The sequence below is a fragment of the Oenanthe melanoleuca genome, chromosome 25 (genome assembly GCF_029582105.1).
Source record: "Oenanthe melanoleuca isolate GR-GAL-2019-014 chromosome 25, OMel1.0, whole genome shotgun sequence".
NCBI classification, from domain to species: domain Eukaryota; kingdom Metazoa; phylum Chordata; class Aves; order Passeriformes; family Muscicapidae; genus Oenanthe; species Oenanthe melanoleuca.
The window spans coordinates 153,674-178,337 of NC_079358.1; the positions used below are offsets into that span (position 1 = coordinate 153,674).

The window sequence follows — 24,664 nt, forward strand, 5'->3', positions numbered from 1 at the left end:
TAGGATGCTGGGGGTACAGGATACTGAGGATATAGGATGCTGGGGGTACAGGATGCTGGGGGTGCAGGATGCTGGGGGTACAGGATGCTGGGGGTACAGGATACTGGAGGATACAGGAAGCTGGGGGTACAGGATACTGAGGATATAGGATGCTGGGGGGTACAGGATACTGAGGATAGAGGATCCTGGGGGTATAGGATGCTGGGGGTACAGGATACTGAGGATATAGGATGCTGGGGGTACAGGATACTGGGGGGCAGGATGCTGGGGGGCAGGATACTGAGAATACAGGATGCTCGGGGTACAGGATGCTGGGGGTACAAGATACTGGGGGGCAGGATACAGGATGCTCGGGGTACAGGATGCTGGGGGTGCAGGACCCGCCATATCTGCGGTGCCGGCTCTGTCCGGGAGGGGGCGCCGTGAGACCGGCGGGGCGGGGCCGGCGGGGCGGGGGCGGGGCCGGCGGGGCGGGGCCGGCGGGGCGGGGCGGGGCGGGGCGGGGCGGGGCGCGCACGGAGCGCCCATGGCGGCGCCGCGCGTGGTGCTGCTGCTGAGCGGGAAGAGGAAATCGGGGAAGGATTTCGTGGCCGAGCAGCTGCGGAACCGGTACCGGGCGGGGCGGGACTCGGCCCGGGGTGCGGGCGGGGAAGGCACAGGCTGTGGGGATAGCACTGGAGGACAGGGAGGCCGGGACTTGGCCGAGCCGGTGCCAGTATCCGTCCCGCTTACCCCTCTCCCACAGGCTGGGCCCCGACGTCTGCACCATTCTGCGCCTCTCCGGGCCCCTCAAGGAGCAGTACGCCAAGGTACCGCGGCCGTGCCGAGCCTTGTCACACCCCGCCGAGCCGTGCCGTCCCACGCTCACACCACACCACCCCATGACGTACAGTGCCACCCCGTCCTGCGCTGTGCCCGGCGCTGCCGTGTCCTTCCCCGTGCTGTGCCGGCTCACACTCACACCGTACCACACCGAGCCGTGCCGTGCCACGCTGAGTTGTGCGAAGCATGTGCTTTGCAGTTCTGTGCCTTGCCGTGCTCATGCCGTACTACACCACAGTGCTGAGCCGTGCCCTGCCCTGCTGCACTGTGCTGTGCCATCTGATGCTTTGCCATTCTGTGCTGAGCTGTGCCATGCTGCACCTCACCGAGCTATGTCAGGACATGCTGTGTCAAGCTGTGCCATCCCACGATCGTGCTGTACCACATCGTGCCAAGCTGCTTTTGCATGCTGTGCTGTCCTGTTCCACCAGGCTGTGCTGAGGCATGGCATATCACAACAGCTGTGGCTGTGCCAAGCCGTGCTCGTTGGCCCAGGCCATGCCTACTGAACCCCTTCCCCACAGGAACATGGTCTCGACTTTGAGCGGCTCCTGGATGCCAGCACCTACAAGGAGCTGTTCCGTCAGGACATGATCCGCTGGGGCGAGGAGAAGCGCCAGAGTGACCCCGGCTTCTTCTGCCGGGCAGCAGTCAAGGGGGCACTGCAGCCAGTGTGGGTGAGTTTTGGGGCATGCACAGGGGCGCTGGGGACAGAGGACAGGTGCTGATGGAGCCCCTGCGCAGGTGGTGAGTGACACACGGCGCCTCTCGGATGTGGAGTGGTTCCGGGATGCCTACGGGGCTGTGGTGCAGACGGTGCGGGTGGTGGCTTCTGAGGAGACAAGGAAGAGGAGGAACTGGGTCTTTGTCACTGGTGAGCAAGTGACGGGCAGCTTCACCTAGTGTGACACCAAAACTGGGGTTGCCCAATGGGCACACGTCTGCTGCCTCCCCTGCCCTTCCTCGGCAGTGGGAGCAAAAGGCTTTGGGTAAAGGCCAAAGCTCTGGGGGGTGAGGTCATGATGGGGGGCACAGACAGACATATCCTGACCCTCCCTGGGGCCTCCCTGGGCTCTGTGCTGCCAGGGGTGGACGACGCTGAATCTGAGTGCGGCCTGGACCAGGGAGTGGCCTTTGATTGGGTGATCACCAATGATGGGGATGAGGTGGCCCTGAGCGAGCAGCTGGAGATGCTGGTGCAGTCACTCCACAGGAGCCTATAGCTCCACGTCTCTCCACTGGGGCTTGGGGACTGCATCATCCCCCCTTCTCCCCAGCCCCTCAGCATCTCCCCCTCCACCTCCTGCTAACGCTGCTCTGGAATAAAGCTCTGACACTGAGAACCACTGCCATGCTAGGCCTGTGTCTCATTTCTGGGAAAGGGACATACAGGTTATCCTGCCCCACCCCCACCATGGGTTTCCCAGCTTTTGGGAGGCAGAAGTGCAGTTCAGTACCTTCTGTCCAAGCAAAGGGTCACCAGCTGGATGTTTCATGGTGTCTTTTAATAAGGTTTCTAGCTGCCCTAGTATCTTTTAATAATGTTTCTAGCAATTCCCTGCAGATTATCTGCTTTCCAAACTCATACACTTTTATCTGCTCCTCTCCAGCAGCTGGGCACGGCGGGGAGTGGGGGGTGGCGGTGGTGGTTCCTGAGTGGGCTGCGGGTGTTGAGGGGGGATTAGGGCCCTTTATACATCTATATGGAGATATCCCATCCTCTGGGTCGACCATTACCCTGACCCTGACCTTGGGGACGTCCTGAGACACACACATCGTGCCCCCCATCCGTGGCCCACCCCCGGGATGGGAGCACCTGCTCCAGCTGCTGCTCGTAATCTCCAGCCTCTGTAAACGGATTAAGAGGGATTATGTAAAAGGAGGGGGGATGCCCGTGGGGGAGCCCAATGGGTTAAACTGAGGAGGGGTCGTTCGGGACTTGTCCGTCGGGGCACACGGGTACCGGCGCCTGGTGCAACCCGGTGCACTACAATCCCGAGCGACCCCGCAGAGATGCAGGAACCGGGGGTGTGATGGAGGGGGAGATACAAAGCGGGGAGCGGGCGGGGATGATGTCAGCCTGCGGGGAGCCCCAGCGTGGCCAATGGCGCTGCGGGGCCGGGCCAGCGGCAGCGGCGGGGGCGGTGGCGGCGGCGATAGCGGCGAGAGCACGGAGCCCATTCATGATCCAGCGAACGGGGCCGGTGGCGAGGAAAGCGGAACCGGTGCCCTGTAAAGCGGCGCCGGTACCGCCGTCATGGAGACATCGGGACATCTCCACGATTCGGGCGTGGGGGACTTGGAGGAGGATGGTCGGTGTCCCTGCCCGCTGCCGGGGGACGAACGGTCCCCGCCGCCGCCCTCGGCGCTGCCTCCGCTCCAGCACAGCCTGTTGCACTCCTCGCCCGGGTCGCTACGGGCCCCTCCTCCTCCTCCCGCCGCCCCCGCCGCCCTCCACCCTTCCTCCCGCCACGGTAGCCAGCTCAACCTCGGCGACCACCCAGCGGGCTCTGGGGTGGCTAGCAGCAAGCACCGGCAGCCCAGCCCCTTGGTTCACCGGCGGGACAGCAACCCCTTCACCGAGATTGCCATGAGCTCCTGCAAGTACAGCGGAGGGGTGATGAAGCCCCTCAGCCGGCTCAGCGCATCCCGACGGAACCTCATCGAGGCCGAGCCGGAGGCGCAGCCCCTGCAGCTCTTCGGTGCCGGTGAGCCCCCCGAAATCGTTGTGTCCCGCGAGGACAACCACGCGCCCGCCACGCTCCGTCCCGCCCGCCCGCCCGCCCGCCCGGCTCCCAGCACCTTCGCCAAGGGCCCCAAGCGCAAGGCGCAGAACATCGGCTACCGGCTCGGGCACCGCCGGGCGCTGTTCGAGAAGAGGAAGCGCCTCAGCGACTACGCGCTCATCTTCGGCATGTTCGGCATTGTCGTCATGGTCATTGAGACCGAGCTCTCCTGGGGGCTCTACTCCAAGGTACCGGCGGGGCCAGGGGGCTGTGTGTGGGGCTGGTGGCACCAGATGGTGCCTGGTGGGGTGAGCGTGGAGCCATCTATCCCGTGGGATAAACATGGAGCTGCTCGGCCCATCTGGAGTGGATAGGCTGGCTGGTGAGTGACAGGATGTTCCCAGAGCTTTAGTGGATGCTGCAGCCACAGGTGTTGGACAGGGTGACACCTGGCTGGAGCTGCGGGGACTGTGTGCTGGCGGCTGCTCTGCTGAGTCCTGCCCCGTGCACTTGTAGCAGCAGCACCGACCCCGAGCTCTGTGGTGCCTGTTGCTGGCATGGCAGTGCACTGCTCAAAAGCACCGTGCCCCCGGCGGTGCAGCAAAGCACTCCCTCCCTCCTCCTCCTCCTCCTCCTCCACACCCCTTCATGCCGTTTTTTTTCCTTTTTTTTTTTTTTTTTTTTGCAGGACAGTGTCTTTTATTTATAATTCTCCCCCCACCGCCACCCTCCGCCGTCCCTTCCAGCTCCTGCTCCCGGGCTGCGCTGGTTGGCAGTGATATGAATAACTCTTTGTATAGACATCTGTCATGTTATTTATACCTATCCAGAGAGGGGAAGGCATCAGCACCCCCCCAGCACCCATGGGCGTCAGCGGGATGGCACTGCTGGGGGGGCTGGGGGCAGCCCGTGGGGTCCCCATGGCACAGTGCTGCCAGTGGAGGGGAAGCAGCAGGGTGGGAAGGGGCTGCTCAGCACTTCCTGCCATTATCCAACACGGGCAGTGTGAGCAGAGGAGCTGGAGGAAGGGAGGCACGTCCCTGGAGGCGTCCTGTGGTTTGGGGAACCCTCTGCCTGCCCCCCAGGCTGCCTGGTGTGGGGATCCCTGAGCCCCATCTGTCCATGGTCAGTGGGCACGTGGGGGCTGCGGGCAGCAGTAACACTGCTCTGTCAGACAGGCATGCCTTAGCACGAAGCTGGCATCCCCGGCATCCTTGCCGAGAAAGAAATGCTTCAATGCCAGAGCCTTCTTCTGGTGGTTCCCACTCCCCTTTGGCAGCAGCAAAGCCAAACCACCATCCCCCACCTGCATCTGCTACCTGTTGAGCCGCAGCCACCCTCGCAGGCTCTGTGTGCCTGGTGCCAGGGGACTGTGCACCCCCCAGGCTGCCAGCAGCAGCACTGCCGTGCTCCGTGCTGGCCCCACCACGCCGAGCTGCTGTGTCAGCTGGGGAAGACCCTGTGAGTCAGCGCTGCTGCCATGCAGCAGCTGTGACACGCTGCTACGCCCCTGCCCCACTGTGACACAAACAATTGTGCTGACAGCCACAGAGTGCAGGAGAGTTCCTGGCTCCGGCCTCCGCAGGCCCTTGGCCAGATTTGCAGCAGCTGTGTATAAATCCCCCCCACCCCCAGCAGCCCCCAGTGAGAAACCAGAACTCCCTGGCAGGGACATGACCGCGAGTGTGGGAGTGCATGTGATCAGGGCTGGCTGTCATGGTCTATATGGGGATGTCAGTGCAGCTCCAGCTCTGCCCCACGGCCCCAGCCATGCCACTGCAGCTCCCAGCCACAGGATGAGCAGGGAAGCAAGGACATGCTGGCCAGGGTTTGCTGCTCCCTGCTTGTCAATTGACTGTGGCCAGGACAGGGCTTCTCCTGCCCACAGGGCAATATTGCTGCTTCCCCCACGTGTGCAGCACTACCAGAGTGAAGCATCCTGCCATCCACATGGAGGGGCAGGACATGTTCTGGGGGTGCCAAGGCCTTTCCCCACTTGGGCCAAGACCCCATGTTGTTTGCTGCAAGCATGGGATCCAGGAATGGCTCTTTCTGACAGGTCTCTTCATGCAGGAGGCATCAGTAAACATCATGTAACACTGCCAGGTGAGGCAGTGGGTGCCCATGCAGGGTTTGTGCCCCTGGGAAGGGTCTCACCAGAGCCACCTTGGCACAATGCTGCCCCAGAGTTAGCCTGTTAATAGTGGTGTTTAGTCCCAGCACTTTTCTTAGCACCAGCCATTATATCCACACAATTGCACAGCCAGAGCCAAGTTGTTAACAATGCGGTGCCGCCTCCACAGCAAATAGTCCCTTCTCTGCGTGCAAACACCCTGTGGAGATGAGGAACACTGGGGAGAGGGAGCCAAACAAGACCAAAGCCAGCCCAGCACACTGGGGAGCCAAGGACAGCGTGCCACGAGTGTGCCATGGGTCACCACGGGGCTCAGCATGCTGGGGACAGCGTGGAGCTGTGGGATGGGTGCAGCAGCAGCATGGTTGGTTTGGGAATAACACCTTGCCCCAGCATCAGTAGGGCTGGCTTTGGTCTTGTTTGAATCCCTCTCACTCCAGGGTTTACAAGTATCCAAAGGGAACAGTGAATCCTGCTTTTCCCAGTGGGGTCCTGGGGACCTGCCAGTCCAGCCATCAGTGAATCAGGGGCTGGTTTAATTTACATAAGACCAGTTAGCTGGAGGGTCTAGTTAGATCATCTGTTTGGATACCATCATACTGGGCTCAGGCTAGATGGGGCCAGGGCACTGGTGTTGCACATCTCAGAGGGGAGCCTGGGAACTGCACTCAGAATTAAATAAGCAGAATAGAATGTAAAAAGAGTTTTGGAGAGAGGGCACCATGTGCTGGTGGTACCAGTGGTGCCAGTGATGCCGATGGTACTGATGGCCCTTACTACTGTGACAAGCTACTTAGGGGGAAGCTGAAGGAGCAAAAGGATGAGGATGTTGAGGATGGGGACTGCAGGTGTTGGGGGGCAGTGTTTTCTTTAGGGGTGGAGTCCAGTGCCAGCTGTGTACCCCTTAATGCCTTTCCTGCTTTCCCTCTGCAGGACTCCATGTTCTCCCTGGCCCTGAAATGCCTTATAAGCCTCTCCACTGTCATCCTGCTGGGCCTCATCATCGCCTACCACACACGGGAGGTGCAGGTAGGTCCTGGCATCACCAATGACTGTGGGGGGCTGCTGGGGTGAGCTGTGGGGTTTGCCAACTACCTGAGTGGGACACAGTGCCTGAGCTCACATCCTGCTCCATCCTGGAGCCTCCTTCCTCTTTGTCAGGGTTTTTGGGGGACAGTCAGGCCGGGCACCAGGGGTCTGTCTGAGCCCCAGGTGCCTGGCAGATATAGTGTTGACTATTGCCAGGAAGGGCTCAGGCCAGTCGAAGTGCCAAGGAAAGCCACAAAATCCTTTCTTAATCAGGGCTGCACACTCTCTTCCTCCCTGGGAAGTCAAAGGACTCCCAGTTTGTTCCAGGAAGGCTGTGCTTCCCTGTGCAACCCAGCTTCGGCACAAAGCCAGCCTCTTTTCAGCCTGGGAAGAATGAATCACCAGTCAGGAGAAGGAGCATCTGGGAAGGGATGTCAAAGCCCCCGGCCCTGAGTGCACCATAATCCCACCTTGTCCCTCCTGGGGGACAGAGGGGCTTTGCTGGCAGCAGCATCCCACTCCCTGCCTGCCCCTGTCCCTGCAGTCCCCACTCCAGCTCAGCCTGCCTGCATGGGGACAAAGCCTGGGGATGAGTTACTCAAGGCAAATATTTGAGAGCTTTGGTTCTTGCTGGAATAATATTTACCCCAGCATGAGGGTGGTTGGGGTCAGCTGGGCGAGCCATGCCCCCGGCGCTCGCTGTTTCCTCTGCTTGTTGTTCCTGGCAGTGGGTTGTGCAAACACAGCATCCACCCAGGCAGCACACAGGTCATCCCACCCCTCCTGCCTTGAGCAGAGCCAAAGTCTCACTGCTGTCCCTCTGCACGTGGGGACTGAACCTCACCACGGTCCCAGCTGCTCTGCCAGGCCAGCTACACTGCCAAGGCAGGGAATTCGATCAGTTTGACTTGATCTGCTCCAAACAAAATTGGGCTGGCTGAATGTTGCCCTATGTGTTATAAAATGTTATGAAGGAATTGCTTATAATCCAACCAAAATGGAATGGGGCTGCCAGAGCTGTAAATTCTCAACTTCTTGTACCTCTCGGCCGAGGTGGGGGACGGTGCTCCCCCAGACATGGCACTTGTCAGCCCTCCCAGCCTCTGGGAAACAGTGACTTCAGCCTCTTCCCTCAGGATTCCCTCTTTCTTTCTTGCCCAGAGAAGCTGTGAGTGCCTCAATCACTGGAAGTGCTCAAGGCCAGGTTGAATGGAGCTTAGAGTAACCTGGTCTAGTAGAAGTGTCCCTGCCCATGGAAGTGGGTGGAATGAGATGAGCTTTAAGGTCCTGTTCAACCCAAACCAGTTTGTGATTCTATCCTCCTACTAATTGTGTTAATTAGTCCTTTGGGATACTTGAAACTCTTATGTGCCTCAGTTTCTCTGGGCTGAGGCATCACTCAGCACCCCAACGATGTGTCTGGTGCCTAGGGCAGAATGTGCCACGGTCTGCCAGCACCACATTATCATCACAGCACGTGAAGGAGAGCAGTTCTGGCAATGCTGCCAGCTCCTACCAAGGTGGTTTTTTTGGAGGGGGGGCAGAGGCCCCTCTTCCCAGTGTTTGGACAACAACAGCCTGGGGCTGTTTATGCTTTTGGTGTTTATGCTTTAGTCCCCATGAAGTGTCTCGATAGCTTTACTTGGGCTTTGTTTTTCTGGAGATGTGGTGGCTGACACTTTCTCCTTCCCCTGTTGGAGCCAGTGATGCTGGATATGTTGGGGAATGCCCCCTTGGGTACCACCAAACCACACTAGGTTTCCATGGAAACCTGCTTCACAGGTACAGAACTGAGAGGGGCTGGCTCAGGGGAATCCTGCCCAAATCCTCACTTTTTCCTTCCCTTCCCTGCCCTATGGCAACCCCCCATCATGCAGTCAAAAGGCTCCTGCCTTTTTCCGCTTGCTAATTTGTTTATTTTAACACCCTTTTCCAGGAAGGAATAGGCTGTCAGCTTGCTAAATGCCTGAGGATCTCCCTTGACAGCTTGGAGCATTTTTGTAAACAATTTCTCAAACAAAGCAGCTAAAAGGAGCAGAGTTTTCCCTACAGAAAGGGAGGTGGCTGGGACAGGCACTCCCTGAGTCAGTCCCAGTGGCTCCTGCCATCCCCAGGGAGAGCCCTGAGTGCCATGCACTGGCACAGGTGTACTGGGGCCTCTGGCAGGGCAGGAGGGCTGTTCCTGGGCTCAGCACCAGCTGGGGCCGTGCTCCCCACCCACCTCTGTCTGCTGCCCTGGCTGTGTGCAGCCCTGGACCCCTGAGTGAGCCAGCATCGTTTCATGCTTGCAGGATTGAGGACGTGGACAGTAGCACCAGCTGCCACATCTCCCTTGGATCCCTTCCTGCTGGTTTCTTTGCCAAGTGCTGCTTGCAGAGAGGCCCTGAGCACATCCCTGCTGCTGTGGGTGACACTGGTATCCCTGTCACACCAGGCAGAAGCTGATGGCAGCCTCAGGACAGCCCTGCCAACAGGACAGGGCGGGTGACTCCCAGAGAGGCCAGCTGAGCTGCCATCTTCGCAGCTCCTGCAGAGACCCCAACTCCATCACTGGTGATGAGAGAGGAGCTGGTGTACCCAGGATGAACCATCAGTTGCCATGACAACCGAATCCCATCTCTGCCAGCAGCTGGATGCTCTGACTGTGGCGTTCACTGCCCAGATATTGCTCTGGCACTCAGGGTGTGATAACTGCCAGTGAAATCAGAGCAGCACCAGGAGCAGAGGGACTGGGGTGGCTCATGCTGATGCTCTGTGGCACCACAGCTGGCCCACCTCTGTGGCCTGGATGAGGGGGACATTCCAGGAGGTGGGCTCCTGCCAGCCAGATTTTGAGAGAGCTGTCACCATGCTGTGCCTGGGTGTGTGCTCAGGGCTAGGCACCTTAAAGCTTTTGGTGTCCCCTGCAACATGACCATCCCTGACACACACTAGCAGGGCAGCAGAGAGGTTGGTGGTGGCTCATTCTCATGTCTTTCTTCTCCATCCATCCCCAGCATTTCTGGCTGAGCCACACCCAGCTCCTCTTAGCTCTGGTGTCAGACCACTGTGGAGGGAGGGATGCCAGTGGGCAGTTTGTGTGGGGCCACTAGTAAGACGTGGTTTTGGTTCTTGTAGCTCTTTGTGATCGACAACGGAGCTGATGACTGGCGGATAGCAATGACCTACGAGCGCATCCTCTACATCAGCCTGGAGATGCTGGTTTGTGCCATACACCCCATTCCTGGCGAGTACAAGTTTTTCTGGACAGCTCGCCTGGCTTTCTCCTACACACCTTCTCGGGCAGAGGCTGATGTGGACATCATCCTGTCTATCCCCATGTTCCTGCGCCTCTACCTGATTGCTCGGGTGATGCTGCTGCACAGCAAGCTCTTCACCGACGCCTCCTCCCGCAGCATTGGGGCCCTCAACAAGATCAACTTCAACACCCGCTTTGTCATGAAGACACTCATGACCATCTGCCCTGGGACCGTGCTGCTGGTGTTCAGCATTTCCCTCTGGATCATCGCGGCGTGGACAGTCCGTGTGTGCGAGAGGTGAGAGGGCTTGGGGTGCTTTGGGATTCACAGCGGTTTGGAACGAGCAGTGCTTTGGGGTATGTGGCAGCTCAGGATGCTCAACACTTTGGAATGCCTGGTGGTTTGGAATACTCAGCAGTTCAGGATGCCCACAGGTTCATAATGTGTGGAGGTCTGAGATGCACGGTGGTTTGGAATGCTCAGCAGTTCAGGGTGAGAGCACAACAGCAGAAGTTTGGGCTGTGTGGAGGTTTGGGATGCTCCATGGCTCAGGATGTGCAGTGCTTCAGTGTGTGCAGCAGTTCAGGACTTCATGATGATGTGCAGTGGTTCTGGGTGCTCAGCAGTTTGTGTTTTGGGATTCATGGCAGTTTGAGATTCTCAATGGAGATGTGATGTCCCAACACCCTGTAAGAGTGATGCAGGCCTCCAGGGCTTCAGCAGCCACAGATTTCCTCCACTGAGCCCTGTTGCCACCAGATGATAAATTATCTCACAGGCAGGAAGCACAGCAGGGTCAGCCCTGTCCTCACAGTGCAGTACCTGGGCCAGGCAGGCTCCCTGTGGAAGAGGACAATGTGTGGTGCCAGAAGCCCCAGGAGAATGGTGGGAGCTGGGGGGCTGTGTGTGGGGAGGGGCCAGAGGTGCTGATGGTAAGTGACAGGGCCTGGTTCAGGCTCTAGCAGCACTGCCATGACAACACTGTGGTGACAAACCCACAGCCTGATGGCATCATGCCAGCACCAGTGTGCTCAGCACCGGGGTTGCTGTGGCGACCAGCCTGGTGGGTATCATTGCACCTCCATCTCCCAGGGACCTGCCACCACTCTTTGTCTACTGAGGGAACCAGGGGGCTGCAGTGCCCCATCCCAGTGCTGTGCCAGAAGGTTTTCACAGCCACAGTGCAGGGTGCCAGCAGCACCAGGGAGGGCAGGTTGTCAAAAGCTGTCCTTTTGTGGCAGCTTTGTGTCATCCTTGGAACTAAGGTGCGAGGGATCACACCTACTGGCTCTCCAGGGTTACCCAGATTGCTTCTAGATTGCTTGCAAAGTGAGAGGAAGGCCACCCCCCTCTTCACCAGGGTGGGACCCGTTGCTCTGCTTATGCTGCAAAGGGGCATTAGGGCAGCTGTAAGTGCTGCAGCAGTGGTGTGGGACGGCACACTGAGATTTTATGGGCTTTTACTGGCTGTGTTTGCCTTCCTGCCTCCCTTAATGATGCTCTCCTTATGAGCTGGATCCTCAGGCATTGCCTAATTGTGTTTGAGAAATTGTGGTTTATGCCTCCTAAACAGGGAGCAGGCAGACAGTCACCCAGGACACACACAGGAGGGTAATCCCCCACCTGGCGAGGCTCAGGCTGGAAAATGCAATGAAGAACTATTAGGGGAAAAAAAAACCAAACAGAAATTATGCAGACAAGACACTGCAGATCACTGGCAGCACAGCTGCCATCACCTCCCTCTATGAACAGAGAGGCAGGAGTGAAGCCAGGTGGGTTGGAGATGCATCAGTCCTGGGGGATGCAGGACTGGGGGAATGCAGAGCCCCTGGGACATACTCCATGTGAGAGGGATGCAATATCACTTGTGCATGCACCAGCCCTGGGGTCCCACAGCTCCCACAGGAGCTACCCAGGATGTGTCTCCCTGTCCACGCTGATATCACTGGCACTGGAAACCAATTTGCTGCGGTTTGCGGGACCATTCCCCACCCGCACCCACTGGGGCCGGGCAGTTTGGAAGTGGCTGTGCCTCTCCAAGACACGGTTCTCGGGCTGGGGTCACGGCACGTCTCCGTGCACGGAGCTGTGCTCCAGCGCTGTGGGCGCAGCATCCTCCCGAGCGCCGCGGGGCCGCACCTCTCCGAAGGCAGGAGTCGCTAAGCAACCTCGCCTGCTCGCCTGGCCACGGCACACGGCGCCTGCGGGGCCGCCAGCGCTGCCGGGCTGCCCGCCGACGTGTGCTCCTGTGTGTGCTCACACGTGTGCTCTTGTGTGTGTGTGTGTGTGTGTTCACACGTGTGTGTGTGTGCTCATTGTGTGTGTGCTCACACCTGTGTGTGTGTGCTCACGTGTGTGTGTGCTCATTGTGTGTGTGCTCACATGTGTGTGTGTGTGCTCACCTGTGTGTGCTCACATGTGTGCTTACCCATGTGTGTGTGCTCAGCTGTGTGTGTGTGTGTGCTCACATGTGTGCTCACCCATGTGTGTGTGCTCAGCTGTGTGTGTGTGTGTGCTCACGTGTGCTCACCCATGTGTGTGTGCTCAGCTGTGTGTGTGTGTGCTCACACGTGTGCTCTTGTGTGCTCAAATGTATGTGTGTGCCCGTTGTGTGCTCTCTGTGTGTTCTCCCTGTGCTCCCTGTGTGCTCTCTGTGCGCTCCCTGTGTGCTCTCTGTGTGCTCCCTGTGTGCTCTCTGTGCTCTCTGTGTGTTCTCTGTGCTCTCTGTGTGCTCCCTGTGTGCTCTCTATGTGCTGTCTGTGTGCTCCCTGTGTTCTCACTTTGTGCCCGTCCGTGCAGCCATCCTGCTCATGGGATGGGGCTGCAGCCAGCCCAGAGTCCACGCTGGGGCTGCCCAATGCCCTGGTGTCGGCTGAGCCAGGATGAGGCTGACACAGTGGCAGTGGCAGTGGCAATGGCAGTGGCATGGCAGTGGCATGGCAGTGGCAATGGCAGTGGCAGTGGCTATGGCAATGGCCATGGCAGTGCCAGTGGCAGTGGCAATGGCAGTGGCAATGGCAGTGGCAGTTGCAGTGGCATGGCAGTGGCAGTTGCAGTGGCATGGCAGTGGCAGTGGCATGGCAGTGGCATGGCAGTGGCAATGGCCATGGCAGTGGCAGTGGCTATGGCAATGGCCATGGCAGTGGCAGTGGCAGTGGCCATGGCAGTGGCAGTGGAAATGGCAGTGGCAGTTGCAGTGGCATGGCAGTGGCAGTTGCAGTGGCATGGCAGTGGCAGTGGCAGTGGCAGTGGCATGGCAGTGGCAGTGGCATGGCAGTGGCATGGCAGAGGCAGTGGCAGTGGCAGTGGCAGTGGCATGGCAGTGGCATGGCAGAGGCAGTGGCAGTGGCAATGGCAGTGACTATGGCAGTGGCAGTGGCATGGCAGTGGCAGTGGCAGTGGCAGTGGCAGTGGCAATGGGGTGATGCTCACAGCTGCCACGGTGCTGAGGGTGGCTGTGGCCTTAGTGAGGGCAGGCAGACAAGGGGACAACAGAAAGCAGTGCTGGTGTCTCGCTGATTGTGGCAGCCCTTGACGTGATCAGGTGGCCTCTCGTTCTGCCCTCACCAGCCAATGGTGTGTGCCAGCCCCTCTGGTTTATCAATTCTTGCTCACAGTGCTACTCAGAAGAGATAATGTCCCGCTGTCTGGCATGCCTGTAACCCCCTGCCCAGCATGATGCTCTTGGGGTTGTCCCCTCAGGACATTCCATCCTGCAGGATTCCGTCCTGCTGAGCTGTGGGCTCAGCTCTCCTCAGGAGAATACACTGCACCCTGGTGCTGGAATTTTGGGGAGTGCCTCTGTGGCTAACAGCTCCAGCTCCCCTGGCCAATCCTGCCCAGAGTGAGTCTCACCACGGCTGAGGGTGCTCTCTCCTGCACCAGGTCCTCATTTGAGTATCCAGCTGAGGGAAAAACATTTCAGAAGAGGAGAAAACCCAACTGCTCTGCAAGTGATGGTCTTGGAGTTGGGATTGCCAAAAGCTCCATCTGTTTTCCCTCTCTGGATTCTGTGAAGAGGCTGGGAGAAGCCTGCCAGGCAGGCAGGAAAACAACCATCCTATTCAAAGTGGGGTAAAGCCACTGCCTGCCCCTGCCGACTCAGGGCTGAGTCCCACTGCAGGCTGGGCCAGGAGTCAGCCCTGCATCCCTCAGCAAACATACCTGCATGGCTGGGCTGTGCTTGCACCAGCCCTGGGGAGCTGGAGGCAGCTGGGGCCCCTGGTTGCTTGTTTGCTGGAAGAGCCACAGCCAATGTCTGGGACAGCCAGAATGGTCATTGACCTCACATCTCAGCAGGGACCTGGAAAATCTGCAGCATTCCCAAAGCTGCAGCCACTCCACATGTGCTGTGTCTTGAGTGCGTGAGCTGTTCCTCTGTTCCTGAAAACCAAGTGCATGCCAGAGGCTCGACAGGATCCATCCCCTGCAATTCTGCTGACAGCACTGTCCTCTGGGGCAGCACAGCCCAGGCTGCAGCAGCAGCAGGATGCAGGGAGGATGCCAGGGGAGCTGCTGTGGTCAGGGGTTTGCAGAGCCACAGCTCCTTCTGCCATCAGCCAGTTCTCGCTGCAGCACCACAGGACACCGGGGACACACAACAGGACTGGGATGTGGTGACAGGTCTGACTGAAAGCAGAAGCCCTTTCCAATGAGATTTTGCTCTCATTTTGTCCGTGTGGGTTTTCCAGTGCCAGAAATTGTGCAACCACTGCTACTATGGTACATCCTACTGTGTTGTTAATGCTGAACCCCAGCACAGCCCGTGCTGGGGGAGCCACTGTGCCCAGGTACCCCCATTTCTGCCCCATCCATCCCTGTGCCCTGCTGTGACACTGATGGCCGTGTCTCCCTGGCAGGTACCATGACCAGCAGGATGTGACCAGCAACTTCCTGGGTGCCATGTGGCTCATCTCCATCACCTTCCTCTCCATCGGCTATGGTGACATGGTCCCACACACCTACTGTGGGAAGGGGGTCTGCCTGCTCACTGGCATCATGGTAAGGGCCATGCCCAGCTGCTTGTCCATTCTGTGGGCTCTGCCTGTCTCCATTGCAGAGGCAGAGCCACTGGATTTTACAAGGACCTGAGCTGTTTCTCAGCTGTTTTGTCCATGTCCATTAAGGCCTAATGACTTCAGCTCTGAGGTCTCATAGCCTGGAATTTGATGGAGTTGTCTCAGCTGATAAATTTGGGGTAGATTTGGACCCACATTCAGTAAAGGTGGAGGGCCTTTGGTGGAGTCACTGATGTCCCCAGGGAGCAGAAAGGCACCTTAGCATGCCTTGGCCATCCTGGTCGACACCATCTGGCTTCCATTGCTCATTTGCCACGGGCTCCTCTCCTTCTGGCCAAAAGGTCACCATTCTCCAGGGCCTCCAGTGTACCTGCCCCAAGGAGCCCACCATGAAATCTCCTGACTTTCCAGCCAGGGCTGCTGAAGGAGCAGCTAGGGGCCCTGTGGTCATGGTTCCTCCACAGATCCACCCCAACCATCAGTACCCCAGCTCTGCCCACCTCAGCTCCAGGCCCTGGGATGGGGCCACCCCTCCTCCAGCTAGGGCAGACCAAGCTGACACCCCATGAATACCAGCTGGGGAGGCTCCACCAAGAGGTATTAATTCTCTATTATCTTCAATCTTTGATCTGTCTTGGATAAAGTCAGACACAGCAAGGCTGGTATTATTGGTGGAAGCCAAGCAAGGGAGAAAATCCCTATGGATGGGGGTGATGCAGCAATTGCCAGCAGAGGAGAAGCTGCTGGTTCAGCTGAGGGGATCCCAGCACTGCAGGCTCCCAAAGCTCTTCCCCTACCAGTGGTTACTTTGAAGTGAGACACCATCTGTCAAAGTGTCCCTCCACACCCAGCACAGCCCCCCACCCCTGGGAACAGAGACACCCCTGCCCACTGGGGTGGGAGGCTTTGCTGGGCTTCCCCACTCAGCCCCAGGGGCAGTCACTCTGCCAGGAAGAGAGGAGGTGGGAGTCAGGAGTGTGCAGCAGGACCTTTGAGGATGCTGAAGGATTCAGGGTATCAGGTTAATTAATGACTCTTAAGGAGAGCTCTAGAGCTGACAGCACTCTGCCAGAGCACTGGGGGGAAGCAACCCAGCTGGTAGGAGCAGAAGTGGGCAGGGATACTCTGGAAAGGACACCTTGGCACAGATGTGCACAGATGAGCTGATGGCTGCCACACAGATCTGGCTCCAGCTGCCAGGATAAATGAGTTCCCAGCTGGTGCAGTTGGGATCCATGGCAATTTGAAGGGTCCTGATTTGGGGCCCCTTCTCTGGTGCTTCCCTACTGCTCTCCCACCCCAGACCTCTTGGGGGTGAAGGGCTCCCCATCCCACTGGGCACTGGCACAGAGCAGATCTCTGGCCCATAGAGGCACAGGCTCACCACTGACTGCTGCTGACCTTGTTAACAGCCCTGGCCTTTCCCATTAGTTACACAGCCCATTTTCCCATTAGTTACATCAGCCACTCAAGGACACCAGGCTCTGTAATATCTTCTTTCTAGGATAATGGGGAGGACGTGTAGCTTTAGTTAATTAGCAGATTGCAAGGCTGAGGGTGGGAGTGCTGGTGTTACAAAACTCTTTCCCCAACTAATGTCCCTGGACAGGGTGCTGGATGTACAGCACTGGTGGTGGCTGTGGTGGCCAGGAAGCTGGAGCTCACCAAAGCTGAGAAGCACGTCCACAACTTCATGATGGACACACAGCTGACGAAGCGGGTAAGGTGCCATGGAGGCCAGCAGGAGCTGGGGGCATTGTGGTGTGCCAGGAGCTTGGGATTTGGGTTACCATGGCAGGAAGGAGTGCGTACCACAGTGGAAGAAGGTGTCAGCATCTCTGGGTGAATGTACAACAGGAGGGGAAGGTGTTGGAATCTTTGGATATGGGTCCTGCAGGTGCTGAGGAAGTTGTCCAAGTGCTGTGGACAGAGCGCAGGCACAAAGAGCACCAACTCTGTTCCAGGATTTAGGTGATGTTCCCTCTGAGAGCACACTCTGTCCTCTTCCTGAGCATGATCTCACTTCTCTTGGTGTCAGGAAGACAACTGGGTTTTGGTGATTCAGCTCCCACCACAGATAAGAACCACACCGTGAGGCTTCCCTGAGGAGGGACCCAGAGCCAGCAGTGGGGTGTTTATGGTATGACCCTGTCACACCAGAGTCTGGTGTCACATCCCTGGTAGCATGCAGGAGCAGCAGGAGGTTGCTGGTCTTGGCAGCTTCATCATGGCAAAGCATCAGCAAACCAACAGTACTTGGTTGGTTGGTTGGTCAGATAATGGGCTCTACAAACTAGAATATGTTTTAGAGGGGATGGTGGCAAAATGAGCATCAGTGCAGCCCTTGGGAAGGCAATCAGTGGTGGGATGCAAGCAGGGCGCCCACTTCACCCCAGAGAGCAGAGCCCCAGACACCCCAGGAATAGTCAGGACCTTGGTGTGACCAGGCTGGGAAAGCAAAGCAGCTGGTCAGCCCTGCTGATATGGATCTGCAGGCTCCATGCCAGGCAGGCAGCAGCCAGTTCCTCCTGGAATGAGGAATGAGCTGTGGTTTAGCTGGAGAGGCTGCGGAAGGCATGTCCCGACCGGGACCTGCCAGGATTGGCAGATGGGTGCAGAATCAAGAAAAACTTTGCGATTTTTTTTTTGAGGCTTATAGTACAACTTTGTCGGCAAAGAGCCGAGTGCTGGAGCATGAGTGCAGAGTAGGATTGGGATGTGAGTGCACCAAGGGCCAGCAGCTCTGCCTTCTCTCACTCCTGCTCTTCATCCCTTGCATCAGCCCAGAGACCGTGTGGGTGCAAAGCTGAGCTCCAGCTGGGGCAGGTCAAGTGCTCTTGCAACACCGGTTCATGGCAGAGCCAGAGCAGTGTCTCTGTGAAATCTCACATGGCTGGTGACCTGCAGCCACTCTTCCTTTTCAGATCAAGAATGCAGCAGCCAACGTCCTGCGGGAAACGTGGCTTATCTACAAGCACACCAAGCTCTTGAAGAAGATCGACCATGCTAAAGTCAGAAAGCACCAGAGGAAGTTCCTACAAGCCATCCACCAGTAAGAGGCTGTGCAGTGGGCTGGGGGCAGACTGAGCTCCGGATGAACCAGGATCCTGTTCCTGGCAGGGGCGTGGGGACAGTTTTCCATTGCCCAGGATGCAGGCAGTCTCCAGATGCTGTTTGAAAGAGGAGAGGGAGTACAGACAGCCATGTGCTCTTTCCTTCTCCCCAGGTTACGGAGCGTGAAGATGGAGCAGAGGAAGCTGAGTGACCAAGCCAACACCCTTGTCGACCTCTCGAAGGCAAGTCCCCCGGGGACCCTGTGGCTTGGCCAGACTGAGTGTTTTTCTTCACTTGGAAAAACTAAAGCAGACTTGGCTGACCGCAAAATGCTCCGACTCAGTAAATGTCAGCAAGGACTAGCTGCTGTGGGATGGCTGCCCTTGCAAAGCAGGAGGAGAAACACATACATGAGCCAGGGGTTTCCTGCAACCCTTTCTGCAAGGGATACCACTGCTCAGCAGCACAGGCCCAAAGAGCTTTCTTGCTTTGATGGCCAGGGATGAGCCAAACTGCAGTCATAGAACCCTTGGAGAACCTGGGGTGGGCTGAGACGGGGCAGCTCTCAGGGCAGAAAGGGGTAAAGGGGTGAGCTCTGCTAGTGGCAGTGGCACTAACCCCTCCAGCCGTGGTACTAACCCCACCACTGTCCCCTGTCCCCTCCCCAGATGCAGAACGTGATGTACGACCTCATCACGGAGCTAAACGACCGCAGTGAGGACCTGGAAAAGCAGCTCAGTGGCCTGGAATCCAAGCTGGAGCAGCTCAGCGCCAGCTTCAACTCGCTGCCGCTGCTGATGGCCGACATGCTGCGCCAGCAGCAGCAGCGCCTGCTCTCCGCTGTCCTGGAGGCCCGGGGGGTGGCTGTGCCAGGGGGCACCCCCCAAACACCTCTGTCCGAGAGCCCCATCGGGGTCAGCTCCACCTCCTTCCCCACCCCGTACACGAGCTCAAGCAGCTGCTAAACCGCAGCCCCTCAGCCCCAGCGTGGACGGGGGAAGCATTTCCACACAGATCATGAGGTCTCTGTGAACTTTCTTCTGGTCCTTGAACCGCTGCAGGACCCTTCAGCTGGAGCCAGTGGGACCAGCAGTGCCGAGCCACGCTCGGAGCTTTGCCAACGCCTTGGTATCGGGAATCGCATCCCCGTTCAGGTGCCTCTACACGTGGTGAAGGAAGGGGACGGAAGGTGATGCCTTGGGCCAGCCTGTGCCGCGGCGTCCGGTGAGAGACGGAAAACCCACGCTCAATCTCAGGTCTTCACATTTGAAAACAAAACAAAGCAAAATGAAACGAAACAGAACAAAACACCGAGTCAGAAGCACTGAAGCAACGGAGACACCAGAGGGAGAGCTTTTCTCCCTGGGGCCCTCCCCTCGCCCCCTGCCCCTCCCACGATTGCCAAACCTCGCCAGGCAGATGCCAGTGGGGGGGTTCGTTATGCAGGCTCTGGCTGCCGCTGCCGATGCTCCATCCCATCTCCTTGCCAGGATCCACAGGACAGCCCCATCACGCTGACAGCTGGGTGACAGTGCCTGGCTGTAACCTTCCTGGGGAGTTCTCTGGAGCTGTGAATGTTTTCTACCCAGAGAAGAACAATGGATACTTCTTCTTTCTGGTCCTTAGTGTCATATCCTGGAGGCACGTGCCAGAGCCAGGAAAGCAGTGCCTACAGCGTGCAGGGCCACGCAGGGCTGCCCCCAGCCGTGGGGCTGGCAGGCCAGCCCGGGCGCTGAGGGGCCTCCAGGTGCTCACATCACTGCCTGCTGGGAGCCTCCCAGCATTTTGCAAAGCCAGTGGGCTCTTTGCAGCAGTCTCAGAAGTGCTGGATGAACACCCCATCAGCTGCAACTGTCTCCACTTGTGCTGGGAACATCCGTGCTTGAGCCCAGTTGGCACCAGGATCAAGCAGGAGCTCACTGGCAAGTGATGTGGTAGCAGGGGCAGGTGCTTCATCTGTTTAAAACAAAGCCCATCGCCTTCATGCCACTTCTGCTGGGTTTGGTGGAGGGCAGCAACACTCTCTGGCACCGTCTTGGCAATGGCACTGCTGCCCATGCCTGCCAAAGTGCAGCACCTCAGACTCCATTATACTTTTCTGCTGGTGTTCAGCTTCCTGAGGTACCCTTGGCATCACTTGGCTGCTTCTGGAACCAGACACTTTCTGTTTTGCTTTCACCATTTCTCCCTTTTTCCTCCTCAGTTCTTCCCCGGTGTCATGTTCTGGCTTTTCTGGATCCTTGCATGGAGCTGCGCCAGGCTCTGATTTTGGGGTTGGTGTTTGCTGCTTTCCATGAAAACTCAGCAGAGAGTACTTATATATTTTTAAACAGATGAAGTAACTATGTAATTACTCTGCAATATTAATTACACCTCACCCAGCAGTGTCAGTAATTGTAATCAGTCACTGTGTTACTCCAGGTATACTCAGCCTGTAACGCTCTCCTCTGTAACTTTTTCCCTTCCATAAACGATGCTGGATTTTGTGTGCACGTAGGGGTAGAGACACACCTCCCTCCTGCACCACCACCCCTACACCCCCAATGCTGAAGAATTTCTTTGCTGCCAGTGGTGTGAGGTGGTTTCTCTACTTGTGTCCTGCAGCTGGCATTACATAGAAAAAAGCAGTAGTTAGTGAGTACTGCCCCCATGCTGGCCCTAGGAGGAGAAGGAGGAAGAAGAAGGCTGTGAGGCAACAGCAGGAGTGCTGCAAAATGAGATCCCTGTGCTGCAGATGTGTTGGTAGCAGGGGACCAAACACGGTCATCCCTGCTGCCTTCAGCAGGCACCTGCCCATTGCTGCTGGTCCTTGGCCAGTGGGAGACACACGGCTTCTGGGAAAGAGCTGCTCTTCCAAGCACTTGTAATAGTGTCATTGATACCCCATGGATGGCTGGGAATTCACTGCTGCCTTGGAAGCCCCCCATGATCTATTCTCAGCCCAGCTGCTGCTCCCCATATGTCTGTGGGTGCCCCCCTGTCCTCCTTGCCCAGCAGAAGCCCCTGCTTATCTCTGCCAGGAGATTCCCAGCACAGCAATGGAGAATATATCAGAAATTGTGAGAAAGAGTCTGAAATGCAGCATTTTCCCTGGCCTGCAGGCAGCTACTGGAGAAAAATGCTTCCTGAGCCTCAGATAGGATCAAACTGCCCATGGACGGTGTGAAGATGTGTCCTGGGGCATCAGAGAGCCAGAGGAAGTATTGATTCTTAAAGATCAATATTGCCAGCAGGAATCCAGGAACCTCCCTGCCAGGCTCATGACCAAGTCTGGAAAATCCAACCAAGTGAGACAAGAGCAGGTGCTGTCAGCTCAAGGCTGGAGGTGGTAAGGATCACAGTGAGCGTGCTGGGATTGCAACTGGAGCAAGAGACCCTTGTTCCGGGCCAGAGCAGCTACTGCTGCAGTGGGATTTCGACAGGGCTGGGGCAGTGGATCCCTGCACACCCCACAACCTCCCTCTCCTGGCCTCACCTCAGCACAACCTGCACTGCAACAACCCTTCTGCCTGGGACCTGGCAGCCCAGGGTCTGCACCCTATTCCTTGCACCCTGCATCCCACACACACCCACACCCCTATCCCACCCACTGCACCCCCCCTTCCACACCCCTAAATCTCCATCCCAATCCCCAAGCCCCTATCCCACCCTTTCACCCACACCCCTGCCAGTTCTTCAACACTGGTGCCAGTAGCCCTGATCCATGGCCAGCACCAAGACCAAACCCCCTCCAGCCCTGCTGCCAGGACCACAGAGCTGACCCAAAGCCACAGTGAGGGCAGGAATGGTGTGGAGCCCCCAGCCCTGATGGCAGCTCTTGGTCACCAGCAGCCTTGGCTGGCACAGCCCCAGTAAACAACTCCAGTAAATGCTCCCCAGCCAGTCCTGTCCACACACCTGAGATGATCACTTTGGATACCCTAAGGGACATTGGGACAAACAGAGAAGAGCTGAGATCACCAACCAAGGAGGAGGAGCAGCACAAGAGGAAAAGCGCAGAGATGCCGAACTCCTGCAGCTGCCAAGCATCTGATCCCACAGTCAATCCCCAATGCCCCTCCAGGACCCACCTAACCCAGACAGCCCCATTTTTGGCACAGTCTTGGGGGCTTTTTTTGCTCCACAACTCTCCTTCCTGCGCCACCTGCAAGGAACTGTCCTAGACATACCAGAGAAATTCCACGGTCTCTGCAAACTCATGGATGTTTCTGTCCAGACTTAAGGAGCTTTGACCTGGGTTTGCATCTTGCCTCTGTACTGCTCGCTTCTTTTTTAATGATAGGGGAAAGCATAATAGTTTATTTTAACTATGAAATATATTGCTATATTATGATGGTTATGGTAATTTCAATTATGGTTTTGTACCCAACACGGTTGTTAGCAGGCAGCAACGCCAGGCTGCTGCCAAAAATGTCTGTTTCTGAGTACAGCTACTACTGCCAATGAGGATGGGAGACAGGCAGGCAGGGAGAGGTGCAGAACCCCAGTCATTATCCTTTATCTCCCTTGTACTCTTTTACATTACTTGGAAGCTGACCTCTAGCAGCTCTGGATCTGTGTGCTGCCCAGCGGAACCAGAGCTTTGCTTCTCCCTAGAGGAAGGACAGACTCCCATTTTTCCCAGGTTCTGGAAAGCCATGCCCCCCAGATTGTCTTCTCCAGCAGAAGGAGGGACTCTGCTCCCTGGGTTCTGCAAGAGTCAAACTTCCCCTTTTCCTCCAGGACAGAGGCTCTTGAGAAAGCAGAGGTGCAGAGCACATTTTCATAGAATTATGGAACCATTAAGGTTGGAAAAGTCTTCTAAGAACATCAAGTCTAACTATTAGCCCAGCATCACTGCTAACCCATGTGCCTGAGTGCCACATACACAAATCTTCTAAATTCCTCCAGGGATGGGGACTCCACTATTGTCCTGGGCAGGCTGTACCAGAGCAAGAAATTTTTCCAATATCCAACCTAAACCTCCTCTGGCACAACTTTCAGCCATTTTCTCTTGTCCTTTCACTTATTACTTGGGATAAGAGACTGGGACATGTCCAGTTCACATTTCACACCCTGCCCTGAGGAGCTGCAGCTTTTGCTAAACCTCAGAGAATGATGGCACAGGAGGACAAAACCCTGAGCATGAAAGAGAAATGAGACAAGGTTGCAGGGATTGCTTTGTCTCAGCCTTCCAGCTGGGAACAGGCTGTCCAGGGTTGTGTCTGCCCCATCCCTGGAGGTGTTCAAGGCCAGGTTAGATGGGGCTTGGAGCAACCTGGTCTAGTGGAAGGTGTTCCAGCCCATGGCATGGGATGGAACGAGATGAGCTTTAAATCTCTTCCAACCTGAACTACTCTGTGATTCTGTGATTCCATGATTCTGTGATTCTATGAGCTCCTTGAGCCCCAGAGAGCATCACTTCCTTATCTGCAGCCACTGAACTGCTGGACCTGATCCCTATTGGATCACAAGTCTTAAACTGCTCTTTGGCACCCACACATTGCCCTGGCCAGTCTTCACAGAGCATGACATGTCCAGGAATGAGCAGCACCTATGGGACCAATTCCTGCTGCTTTTGTCCAGAGAAAGTCTAGAAGTTCCCACACTGGCCTTTCCTGATCAGAGCTGCAGCCACTGCCATGCTGTGACACCGTTACCACTGTCAGAGCTATGCTGGTCTCACCCTAACAGGCCAGTCCAGCCTGGCAGAGCCCTAGCAGCCACGAGCTGCCATGAGATCTGGATGCTCCTTGCTGGACCCCAGACCTGAAATCTCCCTGCAGAAACCAGCTCTGATGGAGGAAAGGAGCTGGTTGTTCTGAGAGGCTGGAGCTGAGCCTCTGCTGCTGCCAGCTAGGTCTGGGGCTGCCAGGGCATCCCTGGTCCTCTGCACCACTCTCCCTTGGGCTTCTCCTGCCCAGCATCTCCCAGGCAGCCAGAGCCCTGTGCCATGGCCACCAGGTATGTTTGGTGGGGGGCAGTGGTGGTGGTTGCTCAGCAGTTTGGCAAGATTCTGCTGCCAGGCTCTGGACTGGTCTGAGCTTCTTCTCACCCAACTCCAAGCTCCCTCCTGAAAGGTACCCAAAGGGTTTGAGGTTATAGAGAGGGGCTTTTGCAGGAAAGAGAAAAAGCTTCTCCGTGGCATTAGTTATTTCCCTATGGGATGAGCCACCTCAGAGCCTCATGAGGCACCAGGCAGGGCTCCAGACCCCCTGCCCAGTGGGTGCTCTTGGCTGAGAGCCCTGGTGCTGTGGTGCTGCAGCACCAGAGCTCTGTGCCCCCAGCTCTGCTCCTTCTTCGCCCAAAGTGTTCTTCCCCCGCTGGGGTCTCGGCGCTGCCGTGCAGCCGCCAGCGGGAGCTGCTTGCATGTCTCTGTGGTCAGGATCCAGCCCTGGGCTCACATTCCTTCTTTAGGGCCAGTCTTTCGGCTGGAGGACAAGAGTGGGGGCTGGCCATGTCCCCACAGCGTTGCCATAAACCCGAGCTGTACCCAGAAACAGGCATGTTTTAAACTATGGCTTTAACCTGTTCACTGTAAAAAGTGCCTTGGACTTTAATCTGAAGAGGTCAGTATCTAGAAGTATTTACCTGTGCGGGTGTGTAAGGATGCAGCTCTGTGCAGAGTTACACACACAAATATATGATCTATACGTACATCTA

The 24,664-nt window shown here is 57.1% G+C and overlaps 2 protein-coding genes across 2 annotated transcripts; both read left to right on the forward strand.

The window, feature by feature from the left end:
- Positions 1-478: 478 nt before the first annotated feature.
- PMVK (phosphomevalonate kinase) lies at positions 479-2,169 on the forward strand. The gene is made up of 5 exons (XM_056510680.1): positions 479-609; positions 746-809; positions 1,347-1,499; positions 1,567-1,696; positions 1,909-2,169. Exons 1-5 carry the CDS (start codon positions 527-529, stop codon positions 2,043-2,045), a joined length of 567 nt encoding a protein of 188 aa, XP_056366655.1. The 5' UTR covers positions 479-526; the 3' UTR covers positions 2,046-2,169.
- Positions 2,170-2,942: 773 nt separating this feature from the next.
- Positions 2,943-24,664, forward strand: KCNN3 (potassium calcium-activated channel subfamily N member 3). The gene is made up of 8 exons (XM_056510681.1): positions 2,943-3,796; positions 6,616-6,711; positions 9,829-10,247; positions 14,810-14,951; positions 16,578-16,688; positions 17,893-18,020; positions 18,195-18,264; positions 18,691-24,664. Exons 1-8 carry the CDS (start codon positions 3,080-3,082, stop codon positions 18,985-18,987), a joined length of 1,980 nt encoding a protein of 659 aa, XP_056366656.1. The 5' UTR covers positions 2,943-3,079; the 3' UTR covers positions 18,988-24,664.

Excerpts from the sequence above, each read along its gene's own strand:
- PMVK (XM_056510680.1), top strand. The coding sequence starts at position 527 with ATGGCGGCGCCGCGCGTGGTGCTGCTGCTGAGCGGGAAGAGGAAATCG. Across the intron at positions 610-745 it reads GCCGAGCAGCTGCGGAACCG|GCTGGGCCCCGACGTCTGCA; the intron begins GTACCGGGCGGG and ends CCTCTCCCACAG. Across the intron at positions 1,500-1,566 it reads GGGCACTGCAGCCAGTGTGG|GTGGTGAGTGACACACGGCG; the intron begins GTGAGTTTTGGG and ends GCCCCTGCGCAG.
- KCNN3 (XM_056510681.1), top strand. The coding sequence starts at position 3,080 with ATGGAGACATCGGGACATCTCCACGATTCGGGCGTGGGGGACTTGGAG. Across the intron at positions 10,248-14,809 it reads ACAGTCCGTGTGTGCGAGAG|GTACCATGACCAGCAGGATG; the intron begins GTGAGAGGGCTT and ends TCTCCCTGGCAG. Across the intron at positions 18,021-18,194 it reads TTCCTACAAGCCATCCACCA|GTTACGGAGCGTGAAGATGG; the intron begins GTAAGAGGCTGT and ends CCTTCTCCCCAG.